Here is a 24,406-nt window from a genome sequence, read left to right as displayed (position 1 = left end):
TGTATGCTTAATAACTTTAGCTTGTTTTTGTCCCTGGTGGGTCAAAAATAGGCTACAGTAACATCAGCATTCGCTTTTCTTATTCGTCGTTACCTTTAACAAGACATCCACATATACATTGTGCTGGGACATTATCTCCCTAATGTCCCATTTAACTCCGGCCATCATGAGCAACATTTGTTCATAGTCGATGGCCTTGGCCGCCACGATCCAGTAAATTGGTTTCCGCAGTTCGCTGGCTGTAGACACCGTCTGAGTGCAGGAAGGAAGGATAAATATATGAGAGTTCGTGGATCATTATAGTCAACATATAGATAAGGTCATTTTCAATTGCCTGCTATTCTGCAGGAAGAACAATGTTACGGATTAAAGTTTCCAATGAGCGAAATCAGGACATGACATTCACTTGATGTTTTGGGTCAAACAGACCCGTCTCTTCATCTGAATTTCAAATGTCAAAGAGACAAAAAAAAAAAAAGAAAGAAAAAGAAGCAAAGTTATCCATGTGGGTTTGAGTTGGTTTCATTTGTTTTTAAAGAAAACAAAAGGGCACAATTACAATTAAGCAAGTGGAGTGCAGGTGGGAGGGGGAGCACATCCACAACAGTCACACAGCATATTTCACATTGTGCCTTAAATATTAAAAAAGTGAAATCCAAAAGAAAAACACATCCTATAAACCACATATTTAAGAGCAAGTGTGGAGAAAATCAATTACAAATTACAAAAAATAACATAATCTCAGCCTTACAAGAGGTTAAAATAAAATAAAAGACAAACGGTTTTCTACAGCTGGAGACGATGTCTGATATAACCCAACAGCTGTAGCTGACAGTGATGACATGATCAGTTACTGTAATAATTGAGGCCTGTGCCCTCAGAGGAGGCATAACTGTATAAACCAAACAATACCTGGGAATAAAACTGCTGCAGGAAGGGCTTCTTGGCTGCAGGCATCATCGTGTCCAAGTGGGACTGCAAGGACTCAAACTGCTCTGCCAGAAACACACTGAGACAACCAAAGAGAAACAGCCTTTAAATTCTGCCCATATGTTCTGAATCATTCTGCTTGTGACACATAAGAAAAGGCAATTACGATGTGTTGTTTTTGTGTTATTAAAGAGTGACAGATCTATTTACAAAAGCTCGTATTACTATTACAAAGTGGAGTAACTGACCATTAGAGAGAACATCACCTTAAATCTCTGTTATTCCTGAACAACAGTAAAACATCTCAAATGAAATAAGAAGTTTTTTTTACTTTTTTGTCTCCCTTGATTCTTCTGATCCATTAATTGGATCAAGATTTTAGTCATATGTGCTTAAACCTTCTGAGTTTCCAGCATTTCCTGCTGTTCAATCTCATTTCTTCCCTTGTCGGTCACGTTTTGATGAAATAAACATCAGATTTGATTATTATAATGTGAATTATGGAGTCAGCTGTAATTTTGCTGTAAAAACTTGTCTGACTTCCAAACCTTTAAGTCTCACCTCCCAAAGCAAAGTATTTTCACGTCCGACAAATCGAGCAGCACTTATATTTGTTTTTTGGTTTTTTTGACAAGGATTGGATTTCAATTATCCTTGAAAAACACTCAGACCAAAAGAGGTAGCAGAGAGAGAAATACAGGACAGAAAGAAGAAGAAGAAAAAAACAATCAATGCGTTCAGAACTAATATACCCCCTTTCCACTCTGTATCCAGCACTGACTAAATAAAGACCTCTTGACTCAGGCTGATCGATGGCTCTGAAGTGTTACAGTGCATGAAATAAAAAGTGAGTGAACATGTTTATGTGGGCTGAAGTTTAGAGTTGAGTCCTGACTTTAGGACTTTAGGATCATTAATTAAAGAACAACAGGTCTCCGCAGAGCTCTTAAATACAGCAGGAAAAAAAAGAGAATAAAACAGGACTAAGACACCAGTCCCAGGTGGGACCTCCACATTCTTTTGCTGTCTCTTGAACCTCAGTTTGGGTGTGAATGCACACACCAATGAAGTGAAAAAAAAAGCTGTCCTTAGACTTGCAGACGTCCCTCACTGCGAGCTAAAGATAACCTGTCGTTAGCTGATAAATAAAATCAGAGAACTAAAAGTCAGAGGCCACAGAAGTGACAGTCACTAAATTTACAGTTCACTTAGATTTCTGCAGTGTAAAAGCAACAAATATTGAATCTTCACAAAATGTATAGTTGGGGGTCTCAAGTGTCAGTGTGTAATTACAGTCTAATGACATAATCCACTGTAACCTGCTCTCTACTGGAAGAAAATCTAAAGCACACGAAGTGTACACACATGATTTAAAGTACAGTGCATCTGCACTAAATGCAACAGACATGTTAGCGTACATGTTTACATGTTAGCGTACATGCACACTGCACTGGACCTTTTGTTTGGTTCACCTTGCAAATATGGTAAATGGTAAATGGCCTGCATTTGTATAGCGCTTTTCTAGTCCTTAAGGACCCCAAAGCGCTTTACACTACATTCAGTCATTCACCCATTCACACACACATTCACACACTGGCGATGGCAAGCTACACTGTAGCCACAGCTGCCCTGGGGCGCACTGACAGAGGCGAGGCTGCCGGACACTGGCGCCACCAGGCCCCCTGACCACCACCAGTAGGCAAACATGGGGTTAGTATCTTGCCCAAGGATATTTGGCGTGCAGCCAGGAGGCAGCCTGGGATCGAACCACCGACCTTCTGATTAGTGGCTGACCTGCTCTGCCACCTGAGCTACAGCCACCCCACAACTTTTTTTCTTTTTGTTTTTAAAGAATGATTTGAGTATTCTTTGAAGTGTGCATTTCTCCAGGCATTCCAAAATGCAAATTGGATACTTAATGATAACATGTGAATCTGATATCTGTTTTGACGCCACTTTGACTCCAGAACTAATTCTTCATAGCCCAGATTCAACAAAGTGCTGCAAACATTCCTCAGAGGATTTGCAGATTTGTCAACTGAACATCCATAATGTGAATCCCCCATTCCGCTACATCCCAAAGGTGCTCTATTGGATTGAGATCAGGTGGCCATTTGAGTAAACTCCTCGTTTAACATTTGTGTGTTCAGAGATGCTATTCTTCTTCTCATTATTTCATTTACCGTTGCCTTCCTATCAGGTTGAAGCAGTCTGGCCATCCTCCTCTGACCTATGACATCAACAAGGCATTTTCACCCAGAGAACTGCCGCTCATTGGATATTTTTCTTCCAGACTATCTCTGTAAACCCCAGAGATGATGGTGTGGGAAAATCCCAGCAGATCAGCAGTTTGTAAAATACTCAGAGCAGCCAGTCCGTCACGTACTAAGTCACTTGCATGGTATGATGCATTGTGTAATCAGCAGATTCGATATTTGTATTAATAAGCTATTAAATAGGTGTACCTTAAAAGGGGCCAGTGAGTGCATCTGTGTCATTATTCTTCTAATAGACTCTTGCAGCTATAAATGTAATTTTTTTTAGATAGGGCGCTTAGGAAAAAAAGATAAATTGCATTCAATTTGCATAATATTATCATCCAAACCCAAACAGAAACCTTTATTTTAAAGCATAATTTAATGTTAATAAATTCACACTAGTTTGGACACTGTATAAAAACAGAATGCATTGATTTGCAAATCCCATAAACCCACATTTTATCAACAACAAAACACAGAAAATATATCAAATGCTTAAAGTGACAAAATGCACCATTTAAAAAATTTTTTAGCTTGTCTTGAATTTGATGCGAGCAGCACTTCTCAAAAAAGCTGGGATAGGGGCCATGTTTACCACCGTGTAGCGTCCCTTCTTTTAAAAATAGTCGTCATCATAAACATCTGGAATCTGATGAGAGCAGCTGCTGGACTTTTAGGAGAGGAATGTTGTTCCAGTCTTGTTTGGTAAGATTCAAAAAACTCAAAACTCCTGGGTCTATACCGTATTTTTTGACATATGATGCTCCAAATGTTTTCAGTTTGTGAACGGTCTGGACTGCAGGCAGGCCACTTCACTCCCCACTCTTCTACTATGAACTCCTGCCGTTAGAATAACTGCAGTATGCAGCTATTACTGAAATACACATGATTTCCGAGCTCATCTGGACGGGAGCATATGTTGTTTTAAAGCTTGTATGTATATCTTTCAGCACTGATGGTGCATTTCCAGATGTGCAAGATGCCGATTCCATACGTGCAGATACATCCCAATACTATCAGACGCCCAGGCTTAAAGTGAGCACTGATAAGAAGCCAGATGGTGCCTCCTCTCTTTAGTCCTTACGATGTACCATCCATGTTTTCCTAAAAGAATTTCAAGTTTCAACTCATCTGAGCCCAGAACAGTTTTCCACTTTGCCTCAGTCTATTTTAAATCATCTTAGCCCAAAGAAAACAGATTTCTCCAAATGCTCTGAATCTTTTAATGATATTATCTCCTGCTGATCTTTAAGTTTTCATAATTATACATCAAGGAAAGTGAATCTAAAACTGTTCTACAAGGCTTTTTTGCAATATTGGTGAACCTCTGCCCATTTTTATTCTTGGCATCTCAGAGACGTTCCCTATATAACATCATGTTACAGACCTGTTGCCAATTAAGCTGCAAAATGTTCCTCCAACTCTTTCTTTTTAGTACCACGCTGTTAAGAAGTGTAGCTGCTTTGTGGGTTTGTGAGATTTGCAAATCACTGCATTCTGTTTTTACTTACGTTTTAAACACCGGCCCAACTTTTTTTGGATGGGTGCGTAAAAGTACCAGAGAGAAGGTTTTTTTTTTGTGTCCGTTTGTTTTCATAGAGCAATGAAAGTCGCATTAAGGTGAGCTGGAACAGCTTGTGTTTACCTCAGCAACATCATCATGTGCTGTGGAGGGAATAATAAGAAAAAAGAAAGAAAGAAAAGAAAGCACACACTGCACTTCAGAGTCACGCTTGTATAGATGCAACACCTGAGCAGCAGCATAGAGAATGAACAACTGATGGTCAGTTTGCTGAGCTTTTATCTTTGATTCTTCTCACACATGATTGCTGTGTCCACTTTCTTTTCTCTCCCCGAGATTTTCTTTGAAATGGGCCAGGCTGAGGATGCTAAAAACACACACAAACTGTGAGCTGTCTTTTATAAAAACACTATTTTTAGATCAGAAGCATAAAAAATAAAACCCGACCACCAACACCCTCAACAATTTCTCGCAGAATTAGTCTAATTGCACAGAATTAGTCTGCTTTGGTCCTTTAAACTTTACCTACACTAAACACTTTCGCCGTTTTGCTTTCATTCTTCTTCGGATCTTGTTGCCTGCCTCCAAAACACAAAACCCTTTTTGTGAGCGAGTGTAAGCCTACTCAGCGTTCTGGCAACAGCCCTGTCAGAGCCTTTGGTTTACAAGACTTTCATTATGAAGCTGTTGTTGTACAGCGCAGACCTCTGAGGGCCCAAGTGCTGTCAGCACCGATGATAGCTTGACCTAATTATGCACGGGGGCACCAGTGTGTAGCGTGAATGTAACAGAGTAAGACAGAGAGGGAGGGAAAAAACAGAGTAGAGGAGTACAAAAATAAACTGGTTACTGAGTGGCTGATTGAGAGAGTTTAAAACATATCAAATTAGAGAAAGGAAATGATTTTGGGGGCGCTAAAATGTGTTGCTGTGTGTGCAGGAACACAACGCAGGCAGGTCTAATCTTTGCCGGCCAGTGTGTGGAAAACTGTGTAATGACATTATTGCCATCCTGACACGAGGCAGTGAGCGAGAAGCGGCCTCTATAACTTGATCAAACAGAGTGCTTTGATGTACATAACTGTCACGTTACATCGCGCTGCCAGGACACACAAGCGATGACATAAAGCACGCACTAATGTCGATGTAATATAAGGAATACTTTAATGTAGTGGTGTGTGCTTACAGAGACTCTGTGGCCACCACCCTTTGTGCCAGCCCGTAGAGACTCCCGCTGTTAGTGAGGACCACCAGCTGGCTGAGATGGGGGCTGGGCACCTTCTCCTTCCTGTCCTCTGCTGGGCCATGCACCCCTGCGTTCTCCCCGACAGCCTCCTGAAAGAAACACAGGTGGACGGGCAAGTCAGCATGCACAGATCAAGTCAATCTTTAGAAAACTAACACAAAGGAAACATTGTAATATCATTTGAAGCAGAGGGAAGCGCAATAATTTCCCTGCTAATCTCTCCCTCAGTGTATGTTGTCCTGCGATCACTTTAACATTTAATCTAACATAAGAGCAGTTCAGATGCATTGTCTAAAGTGCAATCAACTTTGAGGGACCCGGTCACAGCCGAAGCCCACACACAGTAAAGTTCTGCTGACCAAACACTCCTGAAGCGGCAGCATTAATTGTTCTGATATATTCTAACGCTCCTCTCCATTTATCACTCATTTCATCCTTTCAATCGAAAAACTACTGAAAGAGAAAAAGAAAGGTTTCAACCCGGCTCTCTTCCAATCAATCACAATAATCAGCATCTGCATAAAAAACAATAAAGTAATGTCTTGGTGGCGTAATGTATTATGTTGGCACACAAAGCTTTGTACTCTGTGACTGCAAAGCCCCCTGAAACAGCTTCTGGCAGATCAATAGCAATCACGCAGGTAATGAACAAATGGGAGCCATTAATGCTGCACCGTATCGTCCACTTACGCACTGCCGGCCAGTGCAGTCTGGGTCTAATATTGTGTACGAGCAGTCCTATTCCAGAAGAGCGGTGGAAAGCTTTTATAACCGAGGTCCTGCCAAGTATCCAGAGTAGAGACAAACTGTTGTAGCATGAAGATTAATGAGTAAAAGTAAAGCAAATGGTTACATCACTTCTACGTGGTCCAAAAAAAGATTGCAAGAATTCGTGAAATGTCAAATCCTGCCTGATAAAAGACCTTCATGCCACTACTTTATTATCACTGATAACAGATAAAAAACATTCAGCAACAGCAGACAAATAACCATTTCTGAAATGAAACAGTGTGTTACACAGAGTGACGTGCTCCGTATTAAAATACCAGCAGCGGCTAAAACGGGCTGTAACAGCTCGGCGTACGCACTGCTGCAAAAATGCACAGAATGCAGCTCTGTGGACAATTTATGACTCAGACCAGCAGGAGCTATGCTGCCTCCCTCAAAGTGATAACTTCAACCTTTATACAACCTCCAACTTATCTCTCCGCATTCAATCAAACGCACAGTGTTGCCAAAAATCATCATCGGTCTGAAATTGACTCGGGGAGATTAACAGTTGATCTATATTATTTTATAGCAGTGGGGATCTAAAGGTTTCCCTGCGGAGACTGCAACACATCGCGGGAGCGGCTCGAAATAAACATGATTGAATTTATTGAATACTTCTCAGCGCAGATGGTGGAATTAAATAAGCCTTCAGTAACTAGGTAAGGCTAAAGTTACTCATTACGTCTTTGTTAGAGATTAAAAGATCGGATAAAGTTTTCCCTGAATTATTAAATCTGAGCTCAAATTGGACAGCAAACGAAAACAAATATGACTGTTAACATTTTTGTTGCATAATTCACAAACGGCACATTTCCTTTTTTTTCTGTAAGCAACCAAAACACTGAAAAAACAGAAGAAATAATGCACACTGATATTTAGTCAGCCAAGGTCTTTCTTTACTTTGCCAAAAGGCTGCAGAGCGTTCACCAAAGCAGCCACACTTTGGCCTAATACAGCTGTGAATGCAGTTATTCTAAACTCGGGGAATCAGAAGAACAATTTGAGCCCCAAGTTAAAGATGCAGTCCTTGTTTACTGAGTCATTTAATCACACATTTAATTTAGTTCCTTGAAGGGTTGATACGCATTAATTACTCTTTTTTTAAATTATGGCTGTCCAAGGCTTTTTACAATGCACAGAAATGCTTAACAAATTTATAAGTTTGTTTTATATTTACTGGGAAAATAAACTGAATTCCCATTTTAACACACAAATTTGAGCCGGCACACTGGACTTGTCTGAGAAGTCACAAAGTAGTCGAGCACAAAATCCAACCACTGAAAATAATTTTTAAATAACTTGAGGTTTAGTTATTTGTCTGCTTTCATCATTTTGATTAAAGACCACCATAAAACACAAAAAAAGGACATTGATAAACACCAGTACTATTAATTGAGGTTAAACCTTACACTGGGAGGGGTCTAATAAATGTTTTAAGCACTATATGCTGAGAAAACTCAGTTTCACATGCTTAGTCATGAGTTACAATTTTTTGATCTACTAAATCTGCTTTAAAAAGATACAAAGGCATCTCGAACACTGCAAAGGGTTCAAGTCGCCACAATGAGCACAGCTGTCAGCATTTTAAACACGTCCCTGCACATAAACATGACAAACATGTAATGGTTATGGAGTTAATCCAGAAAGGCCATTACTGCCCTCTTCAAACTACAGCAAATGACGTTAACAATTGGAGCGGGATCATAGCAAAAAAAATAAATAAATGTTTCGCTGCAGTGGCCAGCAGCCATTAGTACCTGTGACGTTGCCAGATCCTACAGGAACTTGCACACAAACATGCAAACGCAATAAATATTCCCAGAAAATCAAATAAAAACTATTTGTGCAGTTGTTTTCTTTTGTAACAGCAGATCTTATCATATCAGCAGCTGGTTGTACACTATGGTCAAAACGCGCCTCTTTACTTGTGCTCCAAAGCTGCTTTCTCTTTGTGGAGTGTTGGAGCTTTTGAATTCAAGCTCTTTCACTTGTTTCTTCTTTTATATCTGCGTCTGCAGTGTTGGGAAAGCTGTGCTTGCGGTGGGGGGGATGGTGCCTAAAAGGATTTTCGGTACAAAGAAGTGGTGTAAAAAACACCTCTTTATATGTAAGATAGCCTAACAGAGAGAAGTGAGCAGCATGAGGACTTTTGCCAGTCAGCAAAAAACAAATCCACAGGTTTACCATGAATAAGAACATTACAGTGCTACATTACAGTTGTATACAAGAACTGTACACTGTCCTTTGAATGAATAAAATAAATCTCAAACTGCATTAGTTTGACATTAAAGCAAAGTTTGGTTTGGTCTATTTTTAGTGACGCTACATGACGCTTGACCTTTCGTTTGTTGTGCCTTTTCAGCATAAAAACAGGCTTCTGAAAGACATTTGGGAGAGAAGTTGTGTTTCCTTTCCAAAGTCATGCGAGTCTGCAGGGATCCTCCAGGTAAAAGCAAAAAGCTGGGCTGAAAAGAAAGATGTGGTGGGCGGGAAAGGACAAACACAACATCGATGACATTTAGGAATTTATGTGTGTGGTTTTCAGAATCTACAGCACAAATATAATCAGAGACGTGGAACAAAGTTGGGGAAATCTCACTAGGGTTTAGGGTACAATCTTGCCTGACCACCTAATGTTTACTGGTTTCTAAGTGAAATGCTTACGCTATTATTATTACATGTTTACAATAGCAGCAGCATTTGATTGTGTGTAAGAGCAAGACACATGATTTCCCAGTGTTATTCTCCTTTGGTAGCCTTGAATATTTCAATCCATTGTTAGGGATAAACATGCAAATTATGTCTGATGCTTAGGAAATCATTTAGCGTGATAATGTAATGGATACAAACAGATGCATATAATCAAAAGGCATCTGCCATGTTTCCAGACAACAGGAAGCTCCTTGTCATACTGAACCGCTCTGTCACAGAGCTACGACTCAGACACAGTAATACGTGAGGATGTTAGCAGCTGCTGCATTTATCAGAAAACAGATAAAAATACAACTTAAAGATATGAAGACATCAACCCTTCAGTCATCATTACGGACCTACTGTAATCAGCTGTTGTGTAACTTGCGTTTTATTTGATACGCTCGGAGATAAAAACCACAAAAACAATGATCCCTTCACTTTTATGATGGCACTCAAAATGACAGATGGCTTTAGACAGATAAAAGCAAAGTAACACCATGTGTCTGCTGCATTGCCAAGTATGAGAGAAAGAATGCCATATTGGACAAATTAAGAGTCAGTGATAGATTTTTCAACGTCATACGAGGGGCTGAAGGACGGAGGGCGGGGGGCGCTTAGCTGGATCTTTCCATATAGCGTGACTTATAGTGAAGAGGTCATACTTCATTTGATTCATATCCTGCAGCTGCTGAAGGCATTTAGGAGGAGTTTAGATATTTCTCTGATGTCCCGCTGAGACAAATAGTGAAACTGCATTTTCATAATGAAGTTCAGAGTAGAGATTGCACGATACCACTTTTTTATGTCCGATACCGATATCATAAATTTGGATATCTGCCGATACCGATATGAATCCGATATAGTGTTTTTTAATCAATAAAACGTTTTTTTAATATCTTGCTGCATTTTGTATAAGTTTATACTCAAGTTTAAATAAATAACAACACTAAAGCTATTCTGTTATACCTGTATGTAAAAAATACACTGCGCCCAAAATTTTTCATAGTTCAGCAACACTGATCAATCTAATAAACTTAAACCTGCACCATCCTCCCTATTCTGGTATTTTAAAGAGTACTTAGCAGAAATATTAAGCAACCTAACTAATAGGGTTGCAAACTCCCAGCAAAAAAACAATAGGGAACCACCCTCCACCTCATGATGCTTAATCGATGTAATCAAATTTAATTTGATGCAGGGGGAAAATGCACAGAAATAAATTATTTTTCAAGAATAATTAAATAGATTCAACATCTTTCTTCAACAGAATTGCAGACTGCACAGATGGTATCTTCCCAAAGGAAAAAGTACTATAGCTTACTAGGGTATATTAGACTTAACAGTTACTATATACAGTAATGGACTTATATATATTTTACATCAGATTAAAACTTTGGGTGTAAGAGTCAGATAATTATTTATTAAAAGCTAGACATTTTAAATGAGAATAAGAAAGAAAAGTATGTCTTTGTGCCCCCTTTTCCCTGTTCATGCCCTATCGGCCCCCCTGGCTAAACTTTGCTAGATCCGCCCTTGCACAGTTACCAGCCGTCAGCTACCTAGAAAAGGATCCTGGTGTAGAAAGTAATATTAAATAAATTCTAACAACAGCTTATCAAGCCTAATAGTGCTGCTGTTGTTCAGCCGCTGGTTTCCTCTTTCTGGTGAGAAGTGGGCCAAAAACTAAGAAGAGAGACGGACTCACGACAGAAAAGCCGATCAGCTGATCATTAAGCAGTTTCACGATTGAAGTAGCAGCAGGAGAGAGAAAGAGAAGAGGCAGTCGCTCCATATATCGGTTGTTGAGCTTAACGTGGGAATGCTTTACAAACATTCAGAGATGAACTTACACACTTGCTTTACTTGTCTCTGGGAAAACTTCCTCGGAGATGAAATGCTGGTTTGGTAGCGAGGCTACAAATACACACAGCCGCTCTATCACGTGACGCATACTGCTGTGACGTGCTACGGTTATGAGCCGAGTTACGCTGTGTTGCAAGTTTTGTGAGGTGCTTTTTTTTTATATTTAATGGATCGGATTACATTTTTTTATTTCTCGCCGATATCCGATCCAGTAATTTGGGTCAGTATCGGACCGATACGTAATATCGGATCGGTCCATCTCTAGTTCAGAGTGTAGATGATGTAGACCAGGAGTACTCTGCTCTGCCTGGAGGCCACTTTTGCAAAATGACGCCAGACCAGGAGCCCGTTAAAAACAATATTTACCCCAAAATCAATACATAGTATGATGTTGCCTGGCAACCACCTAAGGATTCACTAGAACAACATTTATAAAGTATGTACTCCTGTAACTACTGCATGACTTACAAAGTCTGCATCCAAATCCACCAAATGATCAGAAAAATGTTGAATAATAACCAATTAATCATAACAATATTTTAGAAGGAATTTAAAATCAAAACAAATAAACATATTTGGAACATGGCTGATGGTTTTGAGTAATAGATTGCATTAGATAGACGCCAGAGTAAAAAAGAATAATAAATATATAAATAAATAAGATTAAAAATGACTTTTGGAGGAAGTAATTGAAATATTTTCACTCTTTTTTGTACATTTTACTAAATGACTAATAAAAAAATTTATTTAGATCCACTGATTACCAAAATATTTTTTTGTTTATGTTATCTGCAGTAACACTAAACTTAACAAGACTAAGAGCTACAAGACGAGGTTTTCTTCAATATAATAAACAATACAGATTCAAGTTATTGTTCTTCTACACCACTATGAGAAAAGAAAAGATTGGACAAATCAAAATAAAAACGAATCGCGTACTTGCTGGTTGCATTAACTTAATTATAAAAACCATCTGAATTTATCTCTCTGTGGAGAAAAAAGAAAGTGTTGTGAGGATCCAAGCATGGTGAAACAGCTCTGCTGTGAAAGCCTGAAATTGCATTTACTGCAGTTGTCACAGCAGTCTCAAAGTCAGAGCCAAAGGCTGAGTACACACTGTTCACTGAGAAGAAGATCTTCACAAAGCACACAACTTTACAGAGGACATTTTTGCATTTCCCGAGGCAGCGTTCTTTCTATACAGCTGACATCAGTTTGGTAGGAAAATACGCTTGTTTTCGTTTTTCAGCGTGAAGACGTTTATCTGAGTGTGCTAATGTAAATGATCGTCGAGCTCTGACTGTTATACCTGGGAAACTGGAACACAACAGGCAAATATATCATTAATCAGAGCAGTAAGTGCTGGCAAACAATGAAAGACAAACGCTGCATGGAAAGTTATTTTCACTGCAAGTCTAGACCATTTTGTCACAGTGATCACTGTTAGCCCTCCATCTACACAGCCCAGCTGTACAATAGCTATGGCAGGGGTGGGCTGAGCCCATCAGAACGGGCGTCTTGCCCACCAAATCAGACTTTAGAGGGAAAAAAATTTTTTGTCAGTCAGTGCTAAAAGAGGCATATAAACTTATGACTGTGTGGGCACCTTATAGCTTGCATACTCAAGTCTCACACTGCATACCCTCTTAACGTGATCTGATTTACATATAAATAACATTCAGAGGAAGCAGACAGCTGTCCCTCAAGTCAAGGCAGCAAATAAAGCGCACACACATTAAACTACTAAAAACAAATAAATGGCATCTTTTAATGGATATCAAACTCTAACGTATGCAAATCAGTATTTGTGTTTCATTTTAGAGTTCCTGTTTACCCGTTGTAGCAGCTTTTGTGCTGGTTACATGTGTCGTGATGCTCTGGCTAAGCTAACATGTTTCACATTCACTAAAAATGCGCGTTTTGTTAAATGCGTCTGAGATTTTCCCTTATATGTAATTTTTCTAAATAGCTGCAGGACACTGAGAAAGAACCCGCGAGCATGCATTAGCGTTTCAATCTGATGTGTGTTATGACGTTAAAATGTTATACTGTGTCCTTTTTACAGTCTGCCTCTTTCCAAACTCCAAAATAATCTGTGCTTCTCTTTCAGAGGATAAATGTCTGGATCCATGCAGGGACCGATGTTCTTCAGCCTGTGAGAAAACCAAATCTTACAGCTGCTACATGCTGCTTGGAACAAATTAGTGTTTTAAAGATTAGTTTAGTCAAGACTTTATGTACTGTGCTTATTTTTCACATCTCAGAGAGAGAAGACGCCATCATTTGAACTGGGACTGAAACCACCAACCCGTGGGATACTTGTCAGCTGCTCTAACTTCGGGTTTTTGTCTCGCTCAAGTTGTTCACTTATTATTTCTAGCTGCCCACCCTAACACAGCAGGCTAGAGCCAGTCCTGCCATCTACTATTAGGCTGCCTACATATCAGGCAGCTGTAGAGATGCAGGCTAATATGACTCATCTTACAGCATTGCTCACAAACACTGTATTGTGACTTACCAAAGGAACGATCTGTCATCAGCATGCAAACCACCATCAAACATTAAAACACAAGATTTGAAACATCTATCACCTGTCAGATAATTTATTGGTGAGTTTATGTGAGAAACAGTGAAATGTTTTTTCAAATAAAATAAAAAATGCTTATATAACCATATTTGCAAAAATCACAGCGTGTAATAGGCACAGATTTCTTAATAAAGTAAACCAACAAGCATACAGGACCGTTTAACACTGGTGAAAGCGGCATTAAGCACTCCGCTCACGCCCACTAGCGATCGCCACTGCAAAATGCAGAGTTTTTTTATTACCATAAAGAGCCAAAAAGGCAGCTGGAATTTTGTCAAAACTATCCTCTAATTAATTTTTAGAAAGAGTTATTCAATGCACATTCCTCAGCTCAATTAAATTAATCTACTGTACATGAACAGGCTGTTTGAGTAATGAGCCCTGAATATTTTCATCTAACAGTTTGGGCAATCTAAGCAATTATTTAAATTATTTTAATCAGGACAACTGTAGCAGGAGGTCTTTGTTGATAACAAAATAATTAAGAACTCCCTTGGACTTGCACCTGAAGGAAATGTGGCCTAGTTTAACTTTGGTGGTTCAGACACAAACCAACAACAGAGAACGAGGAACAGTTGACAGAAATCGAGCAAAAATAAGATTCTGAGATCAGTTAGATAGATGTTCACTAATACAATCGCCAACATGTCACAGTCTTACCTGCATCTCTGCAATGTTGCCTAAATAGTCTCAGGTAACCGTAATATGAGATCTTGTCACTCAGACGAGCATTACTGTGCAGAATGACATATTCTCAATGCTTAAGGCCATTTTTGAAATCTAAATTAAAATCTGAGTTTGACAATTCTATCTGCAAATATATGTGTGTATATATAATTTTTTTTAAACCTAGTCCATCCTTGGTTCAACTGCCAACTTGAATTAAATAGTACATAGTGGGATGCTACAGTATTATTTGACCTGGTCATGCTATTGGCCATAAAAATAAAATGATGCAATGCTTTTCTAAAGGTATGTAGGTCTGAAAATACTAGTTATTTTAGTTTATTGCTAGGCTGGTGCTGGGCAACATGTATAATTCAGTTTTAGTGAATATAAATGAGACATTACTGTAATGAGATTAAAATTATGGGATGCTTTCATAAGGGAATATAAGTGCATAAAGGCAAAAAAGGCCTTTTTATAATGTTGCAAGGTGGTTGCCAGGAAATCTGCCATAATATATGATGCATAAATTAATTTTTTTTAGATGCAATTGTCATGAAATAAATATTACAAAGTGCTTTTATATGGTGTTATAGGTGCATAAATGTGAAAAAAAAGAAAAAAGGTCATTTTAGCCTGTTGATTTGTGGTTGCTAGGCATAATATTTGACATAGATACAGTCCATCAGTGACTGAAGACGTACCCGTGTGCCAAGTTTGGTTGCTCAACTGCTGAACGTTTAGGAGGAGTTGGCAGACAAAGAAACAAACACACAGACAGATTTTGTGTATTACAGAAAGATGAGTGTAACTTAGACTGCTCATGCAACAAGAATAACCTTTCAGTCATCTTTCAGCATTTTATAATTTCATATATCACCTCTCTATTATGAACTTATGAGGACAACAATGTGGCCATGAATAGTTGCAGCTCTTATTAATAACTGACATTTAAATTCTTATGTGACAACAAAATGTACTTATTAGTTTTAGTTTTAACTTCTAATAACGTCATTAAATGCTTTATGAAAGTATAATTAATAATCGGCAATAATTAAGTTATAAGACCTTTCATTATGTCTAGCCCAGTGCAACACTTTATACAGTTTACTGAGTGATGATTAAAGATAAAAATGATTAAAGTTCACCAGTGGGACGTGAACAGGAATTTGAATTCTTCAGTATTAAAGAATAAAGAAATATCTACGTAAGTGTCTAAATTCTTAGTATAATCTCAAGCAGCATAATGGGGCCAAAAAGCAGGAGTGGAGCGAGAGAACAATTCCTTTCTTTGTGAGCTCACCGTGTTTTAATTATCTGTCTGGCACTTTGAAGTGGCCTTGAGTTAATGAAGCATTTTAAAACCTCTTACACTAAACGATGAGGAAAAGAAAAAACTTCCTTCTGACAGACAGTTTTGTTCTTTTGTTAGTTTGCCCTGGATAATTCCTAACAAAGTAACAGGCAAACGCACTAAAGTAAACCAAACCTTCGACTTAAGAGACGTTGATATGTTTCTTATTAACTAAAGATTTTTTTTTTTTAAACTAAAACATAAATTTGGTACAGACACAATACAATTTCCCAAACCCAAAATTGAAGCCTTCAAATTGCTTGTTTCACTTTCCTATTGCTTATGAGTATTCATCATTTCACAACAACGCAGATGGAAGAAATTCAGGACTTTTACTACTTTCCCTGGAAGAACAATGAGAGCTCCACTTTCTGTCCTGAATGCTAGAACATCTTACAATTTGAACTGAACTCCTACAATAAGCAGCCGTTTGTCTCCAGAGTTCTCGTGCACACCAAAAGAGCAGGGCAGGTGCTGGGCTGAGAAGCATATAAACACATGAAAATAGTCAACAGTGCAATACTGCAGAATCCAGTTTTATTCATTATTGTGCCTTGGTACTGTGTAATATATCTCTTCTTCAGATCGACTTCAAAATTAGCAGTCCACAGCCTTCAATATGTTCTTTGTAAATAATAAATAAATATACATGAAGTTTAAATTCTGTACTGACATTAAAATCCAAGTAATTGCAAATGTTTTTTTTTAGTTTTTCTTGCAAAAGTACAAAAAAGACAGAAAATTCTCCCATTGCTGAAACCAGTGTAAATGTCAAAGTTATGATGATGATAATGTGAACTTTGCTAACATCCAGTAGTTGAGAAAGAGCAGCTTGCCTAAATGTCCACTGTCCTCGATGACCGGAGTATTCTCTGCAGAGACAAACGGCAAAACAAGTTTTGTGTCTGCCTGCGAGGCATTGACATCCTAATTGTTTCCCCATGTGGACCAACAGCATCATTAAATATGAAGACATCAAGCATCAAAGCCAGGCGCCATTGTGCAATGAAACTGAGCAATGACGAGACAGCTTCTAAAACTGAATATCCGGGGAGGGAATTCAAATCAGATAAGAAGCAAAGTTTTGACTAATACAGAAAATCAGAAGAAGCTGGAAGGCTGTCGATCCCTGGTGTTTTTCCACTTACAGATCAAAGATGAGAGGGCTAAGATATTTAACCAGCTGAATACAATCCTTAATGATGACCGACAATTGTATTGACATATGCTTGTGAGTGTGAGATTCTGCTGTCTTATGATATCCCCATGGGATATATTACTCCATTTCTAAAACGTCTTGCAGGGTCAAGTGCCATTAAAGTCTTCTATCGATCAGGGTGAACTGTTCTTCTCTGAAAAATACTGCGTTCTGCCAGGGGAAACATTTTGCCAGCCTCCTCTTATCTCATATTTGCAATTCCAACTTAACATAGCACCCTTACTATTGAACGCAAAATCACCCGAGTGCTTCGGTCTAGCAGTTTCCAAGCAACCCTACTGCAATTGTGCAGCACAGAAACAAACAATAGCTGCTGGCTCCCTTATTTCTTCTAAACAGCCACAGCCAGCACTGCAGGCAAAGGATTTCACATGGCTCAACAAATTCTCTGGTATTCTGGATCGCGGCCCACCTCTGGTGGATAATCTATTTGATTATTAGGTTTCCCTGCATGTCCATTGGGTGATTTATTAAGTAGCATAATTTTGGTTAGCAGTCTGAGCTAATTTTGCGGTGGGTATTGGAGGCGCTGTGTGTCCACAGCTGCAGACGTCTGACTTTCTCACTGAAGAAAAACAAATATAAAACCCCAAAACATTTACGTCCCTGTTACACGTGTGATATAAAAAAAAAACACCCTACATTATCTTCACACTTGAATGGTCAACACTGTCATCTCACAGCAAGAAAATCCTGGGTTGGAATCTTCCACTCAGCTGGGGCTTTTCTGTGTGGAGTTTGCGTGGACTTCCTGTGCAGGAAATCACTCCAGTTACTACGGTTTTCTCCCAGAGTCTGAAGACATGCATGTTCGTTGAACTTCCTAAATTGTCTGTAGGGTGTGTGCTTGTCTGCCTGTTTGCGTTTACTCTGTCATGGACTGGCGAGAGCGTGTGACAGCTTGGATAGTATCCAGCCCCCACACAACCCTGGACTGGACAGTCTTGCCTTTGGGTTTTTGAAACAAACAGTAGGTTTGGCAAGTTTAGCTTCCCAGCCGTTCAGCTGATCAAAGGTAACTGGTAAAAAAGACAAACTTAAACTTTTAAATAATATTCCCCAGGGGAAAAAAATAATAAACTGAATGTTACAGCACACTCTGATAACTTTGTAAATATGTAATAACACTTGTCGTGGAAGAAGCGTCAAGCTGGGAGTCGAAAAGTGATCTCTCAGTTCAAGTGTTATCTATTGTGATTGACTGCTCACTCCTCTCTAATCCATTCCATAGAGATTTATGGCCAAGTGGAACGGACTGTCTACCAGGCAATTACTGTCAAGTGGATCCTATTGCACCTCTTTGTCACTCTAATACTAGAAATTTGGTTCTCATTAGATGAATGTCAAATGGAATTAGGGCTTTAATTTATTTTGTGTGACATCACCCATTCTCTCCAAGCCCATCTTTGAGAACTTCTTTTCCCACAGCTGCTGGTCTCTTCACCTTCTTTGGGATGGCAAAACAACCATCTTACAGGAAGAAAAGTCTTTTGCTTGACGCGCTTTGGCTTAGAAAACTAGACATGAATATTATGCCTATTCCCAGGTCCACACTCTTCAACTCTATTACAGTAGCTTTATGTGATTTATGACTTGTAATAAGCCTCATTTGTCTATACTGGGTCTTAGTTATCTATTGACTGAAACAATTAGTTCTCCTCCTGTTGAGCCTACCCTCTCTTTGAACCAGCTTTCCTTTGATTGGTTGCCCCTCGCAAATTAAAGGTTTGAAAAGCAGTGGGTAGGAATTTGACGTTATTACATATATCTGCTCACTGTTATCATACAAAGAGTCAAGGCTAGTAAAACCTGACTGAAAATGAGGTTTCTGAGCAGTCTGACACCCGACCCTTGAGCTCACAGGGATTACTTGTACATATGCTAATCTCATCATTTGAAACTTTGGCTATATTTAATATGAGCATCCACTATCCTAATAACACATACGACAAAAAAAAAAAAAAAGGAAAATCCTAATAGTTCGACGGAAACCAAAATAAAATGTGCGGAGTTTGGTGTTGGGAGTAAAGATAATCCAGCATATAAATCAAAAGATTTAAACCGAAGTGCATAATTTTGTTTATCGCCTTGTGCGTCACAGTGGGAGATGTGATGACGCTTTGGCAGAAGCTGACGAGACGTTTTAGACAGGAATCTGTGTTACTATATCCGGGGGGATATACTGTCTCCTCATTGCAGCGGAGGAGCATGACCTGCAGCTGGGCCTATCAATAAAGTGTGTGTGTTTGTGTGTGTGCGCGTGTTCAACTAAAACTCCAAGAAAACATCAATTCTTGCAATATCTTGACAGCTACAGTATAAACAGGAACACCATGGTGCTTAATAGTGATCTATAATCTTTGTCAGATGGCACTCCCCCTTGGATTGTTGCATCATTAACAGTGTGAGACAGCAGGCTGCGACAGAGAGGCCAGCACGGACAATGACATGCCCTCGTGAGCGACGCACAACTAATGAGTGCGTTCAGTGTGCAGTCTCTGTGTGTGTACGGGTGAAAAAGAAATGTAGTTTGTGTGTGTGTGCATGTGCTTTTCATGACATATAACTTGCAAGTGTTGACTGTGCCAAGCCAGTATAAAAAACCACAAAAACAACACGAGCTTAGGGGTTATCACTGTGATGCTGGGGAGACACATATGAAGTCTGAGAAGTGAGTGGAAAGCATTCAGTGCTTTATAAACACCTTTGTGACAGTAGTACTATAAATCTGTAGACATGATCATTTGCTTGTTGAAGTTCTGAATGTTTTCTCGTTTTGCGTTTTGTGTCTTAAGACTGATGCCAATACCGATATTTGGTGACCTAAAACATCGATATTCCGATACATAGGCCGATACTTTTAGTTCTTCCAGACACAGGAAGCATAAACAGATCTCCCAAACATGTTTTATCTGTTGTTATTTATTCTGCTCGGATCAGCTGACTGTTGTGTTTGACATAGTCCACATGCTAACAGGGAGGCTCCAGAGTGCCCTCTGGTGGACAAATTATGCAACACCAACACTTATAATTTTGTTAAAGGGTCTTTTTCACTCTCCTTTTATTTTTTTAAAGTTAAATTTATCAGCTGCTATATATGTTTGATATGGAGAGATCTGAAAATATTGGCTAATATTGGCTGAAAATAACAAGCAGGTGCTAGTCAGTGCAGCTTTTTTCTACAAGCAAGCTAATGTCAGATTCGTCGTGCCAACACACAAATGACCCGACTTCTCATTGTAGTTTCAGTGCCAAGCCCAAAAAAGCCATCGTCCCACCGTACTCGAAAGATGAAAACCCCATGATCAAGCTTATGGGCACGCAAAGACATATCTAATCAATGTATCACGACTGAGGGTAGATGGTAGAAATCGAACGGGGAAAAAAGGGAAATAATTTTCAAGCTGTATGATCTTTTCTTCATCCCTGGATCGATGTGAGCAGTGAAACTGAATACGTAGCATTGTATACTCACTCAGAAGCACCAATAAACTGCAGGACAACAAGCAGTTGTTTGTGCTGAGAGCTGAGAGGCATGTAATCTCTGGTGCACAGCTGCTAAAGAGAAGGAGGTGACAGGACAAACAGATGAGATGGAATGATAAAAATTGAAAGACGTGACGGCGAAACAGTTGCACAAATAAGTGCGATAAACCAACGGACTGATTGAAAGATGAAGTACTGTTGGTTTGCATAGGGAGAAAAGTAAAAGGTTAGTCAACCCGGAGGTGGCTTTCCTATCATTTTGTTGCAAAAGGCAAGCCTTTGTCAGCGCTCCTCATAACGTTGCCTGCAGCAACGGCTCTCAACAGCTGTCACAGCTGAACCTTCTGGCAGCGATAATATGGCTACTGATGGGGTTCGTGACATTATTCTGATATGGCAGTCGTCTAACCTACCCCAAGCAGTATCACCAAAGGAGGTGAATTTTTGCAAGTGAGAATTTTAAACAGATGATAATTCTACACAGCATCCATTTCAAAGAAATAGACCGTGCGTGTGATTAAACATTATGTAACAAGTGTTTTGTGTAATACAGCAACACATCCCTCCCACTCATGCTCCCTAGCCGCCCAACCTTTCAAACACTTTAAACAAAATAGTGAAAGTCCACAGTGAGTGGACTTGAAACAAAAAGTGTCAGAGCCAGACTACCCGACAGGGTTTCAGAGAGGTAATCAAGAATATGAGAGGTAGAGAAATGGAACATAAACTAGGAGGTGATCTTTTACTTTCCCAGTGGAGTCCTAATTTAAACTGAAGGCACGCTGTACCTGAGACCAGATGAGATGGAATCTCGCTGGTGCTCATATGGGACTCCGTGTCATTACGAGCACATTGGTTTTGGAATCAGACAGTTGCGATGGCAAATCAAGTGAACAAAACCGCAAGGATTCAGCAGCTCAATTGACATGCAGTGTGCAATTAACTTTATAATGTGTTTACAAATGAGGTCTTCCCTGTCACGATCTCTGGAGTGTGTCAGTTTATGTATCTGTATGCAGGTAGAATCGTTTCTGTACTCTGTAGAAATACATCAGCATGTTCACTGTGCAGTTAGGTTACCAATCTTTAAAAAACAAGATAGAGAAGGATTTATAGTCCACCTCATCTACAAGAACCAGCTTCTGCGAGATTTATGTGAGTAGATCGTGATGTAAAACACAGAAGAGTAAAAGGAGATCAAGACAAGGATGAAAAAAGCGAAAAAAATAGGGAGTGCTGTGTTAGTTTGGAATATAGGGCATTTTTCCAACATTAGATGATTTATTAAGATGAGCTAAAATAGCTTTGCATGAGACAAGATGGGCTGAAAGCATTTGCCACTACACTGGAGAAAGGATGGAAAGTTACAAAGCCAGACTGCATCGCTCCTCCAAGGTGGTTGGAAACAGCTCTTAATCAGGGGGCAGTGATATGATTTTGCTTATTTGAAATATGAATGTACATCCGTGTGCTTTCGGGTTAGCACGCTTCTGTCTTCTGAGAGGCCTCGTGGACTCACAGAAACAGAAATGCCTCAGTGCAATTCGACTCAGTTCTTTTTGTTCTATTTATCTCTCCGCTTTCAGTTTGTCTGTTTATCTGCGTCCATTTGATCAGCTGAAAAAGTGAGCACATCACCCGCAGCCTGTCTGATATCGGAAAACAGCTCACAGTTCACTCAGAAAAGTACTCAGGTGTAAATAGTCACTATTGGGCCCCCTGAAGGGAGAAAACATGCAGCAGCATACAACAATTTAAAGTTTAGATAATTCTTTATTCTTTCCTCCGGCTTCATGATTCATAACTCTGTTTTTTGCTTTTTGTTTTCTTCTTCTTGTCAGACCACCTCCAAACTGTGAAGCTATAGAGACTACAAGCAAGTAGCAAGAAAATTGCCATTATGGGGTTTTGTAAAACAAAGCAATAAAGTGCTGCTAACTGTTGAGGGAAGAGAAAAAAGAAGAGGAAAGTGAAAAAGAGAAAAGTGCCAATATTTTCGGGCTTTCGGTGTATATTCAGTCCAAAACTTCCTGTTTCGGTGCAACAACCACAGTTCACAAAGGTGGAAAGATTTAAAGTTATTTTTCAAAACAAAATCCTGACACGACAGCCGTTGCTTTCCCCATTTACCAGCACGCAACCAAAGCTTTCTCCAAAGCAAATGATTTATAGCACTTGTACTAGAAGCAGACTGCAAACGGAAACCAAGCAGGGTAAAGAACAGAAAGTCGTATCCTCAGCTTATTCACAAACACAGATTACCAGGTAAGGTAAGATATCTGTATTTCTTTACCTAAATACACACTTACTAACACATACTAACAAGTAGCTGCCTGTAGCTACATCACACCTGACATGACGCTTACTCGTTGTTACTTGAGTAACTCCAAAAGCACAGTGGGAGGCAGAGCTGTCAGTGATCAGGCTCCATTCCTGTGGAAGAAGTTCCCACTTTGGGTTTAGCTGGTTTAGCTTGGGTGTATAACTTTACGATGAGGCCTATAGTAAAGGTTCGCTCAAGTGACCTAGAACCTTCCTTTAGCTTTGCTGTTTAGGCTGCTAGACGAAATATCATGAAGTACTGAACACATCTCCTCTACTTTGCTCTGCATACATTCATATGTAACTATTGCACTTGATTAGCGTTCACTCTTTCTCTCTCCTGCAGTTTGGGCTTTTTCCTTCCCCGTCCTTGCTCTCTGTGTGTTTTCCATCAGTATCTGTACCTCAGGCGCAACACGATCCTTATCTGTGGTTACTGTCCCTACCAGCCTGAAGGGAGTTTATTGTTATTTAGTTTGTTGTTTCTCTTCTGTCTTTGCCTCTTAGTTTTTCTCTAATGCTAATGAGTTGAGGCAGATGGTTGCCTTTCCCTAAGCCTCATCCTGCCTGAGATTTGGTCCACTGCAAAGGGAGTTTCTTCTCTCCACCACCACCAAATGCACACTCACACGGGATTGTAGGGTTTCTTGCTATGATAATGCAAAACAGGCCACGAAAGGCAGGCAAATAAAAGGCAGAAGCAAGAGATGACAGTTGTATGATCATGTAACAGGAGAGACAGACTGCAGAAAGACATTATCAGGCAAAAAGTGGACTGCACCACACTAATTGTCACTATGTAATATCAGTGCGAGGAGCAGCGCTAGAGAGCCCTAATGGAATAACACACATATCCACCCTGGCCTGCCCATTTAAACAGAGGGAGGTGTACACGAGTCTGAGTGACCACCGGCCAGATAATGATGACCCATAATGCATGTTGTGACACCGGCTGTGGGCTCTCTAAACAATGAGACCACTCGTACAGCATGGTCAGTACGGACAGAATGGATGGCCAAAAAGTGAGAGGAGCGACATTAAGAGGAAAGAGGTGCATAAGGATGGGAGGACAGAGGCGTGAGATGGTGTGTTTGTGTCAGAAAATGAGACAGACAATGAGATAATGCACGCTGGTAAAAGAGTGAACAGAAGAGAAGGTGAAAGAGGAAGAGCGAGACACAGTCTTACCATATCAATGAGGCTCTCCTGGATCCGGTTCAGTGTGGTTCTCAGTCTGCTGCTGATAAGGCCCAGACCTGATGACTCATACTGTAGAATAGACACAGACACAGAGTGAGTGTTTGAAATGTGCACACAAATCTTCCCTCTATAAGAACACACACTTCAGCAGAGTGTAAAAATCACGCTCACACCGGGACATCTGCTCTCATCTCACGTAGTCGGAGACAAAAGAGACTTTGCTTTCTGCTTCTAGCCAACTCTAATCCTAAAGAGGGAGGAGTAGCTGGGAAGAACCAACATCAACAAT

At 39.7% G+C, this 24,406-nt stretch overlaps 1 protein-coding gene across 2 annotated transcripts in view; it reads right to left on the bottom strand.

Annotated features, from left to right (window-relative positions):
• vps50 (VPS50 EARP/GARPII complex subunit) overlaps window positions 1-24,406 on the bottom strand; it is a 129,047-nt gene that overhangs the window by 13,516 nt on the left and 91,125 nt on the right. For both annotated transcript variants that reach the window (XM_085147837.1, XM_085147838.1), the window contains 4 exons: window positions 24,106-24,186; window positions 5,896-6,044; window positions 913-1,009; window positions 94-252 (listed from right to left, as the gene is read on the bottom strand). In XM_085147837.1, coding sequence (XP_085003963.1) covers window positions 94-252; window positions 913-1,009; window positions 5,896-6,044; window positions 24,106-24,186 — 486 coding nt within the window. The remainder of the gene's footprint in view (window positions 1-93; window positions 253-912; window positions 1,010-5,895; window positions 6,045-24,105; window positions 24,187-24,406) is intronic.

The sequence above is a fragment of the Neolamprologus multifasciatus genome, chromosome 22, assembly GCF_963576455.1.
Source record: "Neolamprologus multifasciatus chromosome 22, fNeoMul1.2, whole genome shotgun sequence".
NCBI lineage: Eukaryota > Metazoa > Chordata > Actinopteri > Cichliformes > Cichlidae > Neolamprologus > Neolamprologus multifasciatus.
This window is presented reverse-complemented; position numbering and strand designations above follow the sequence as displayed.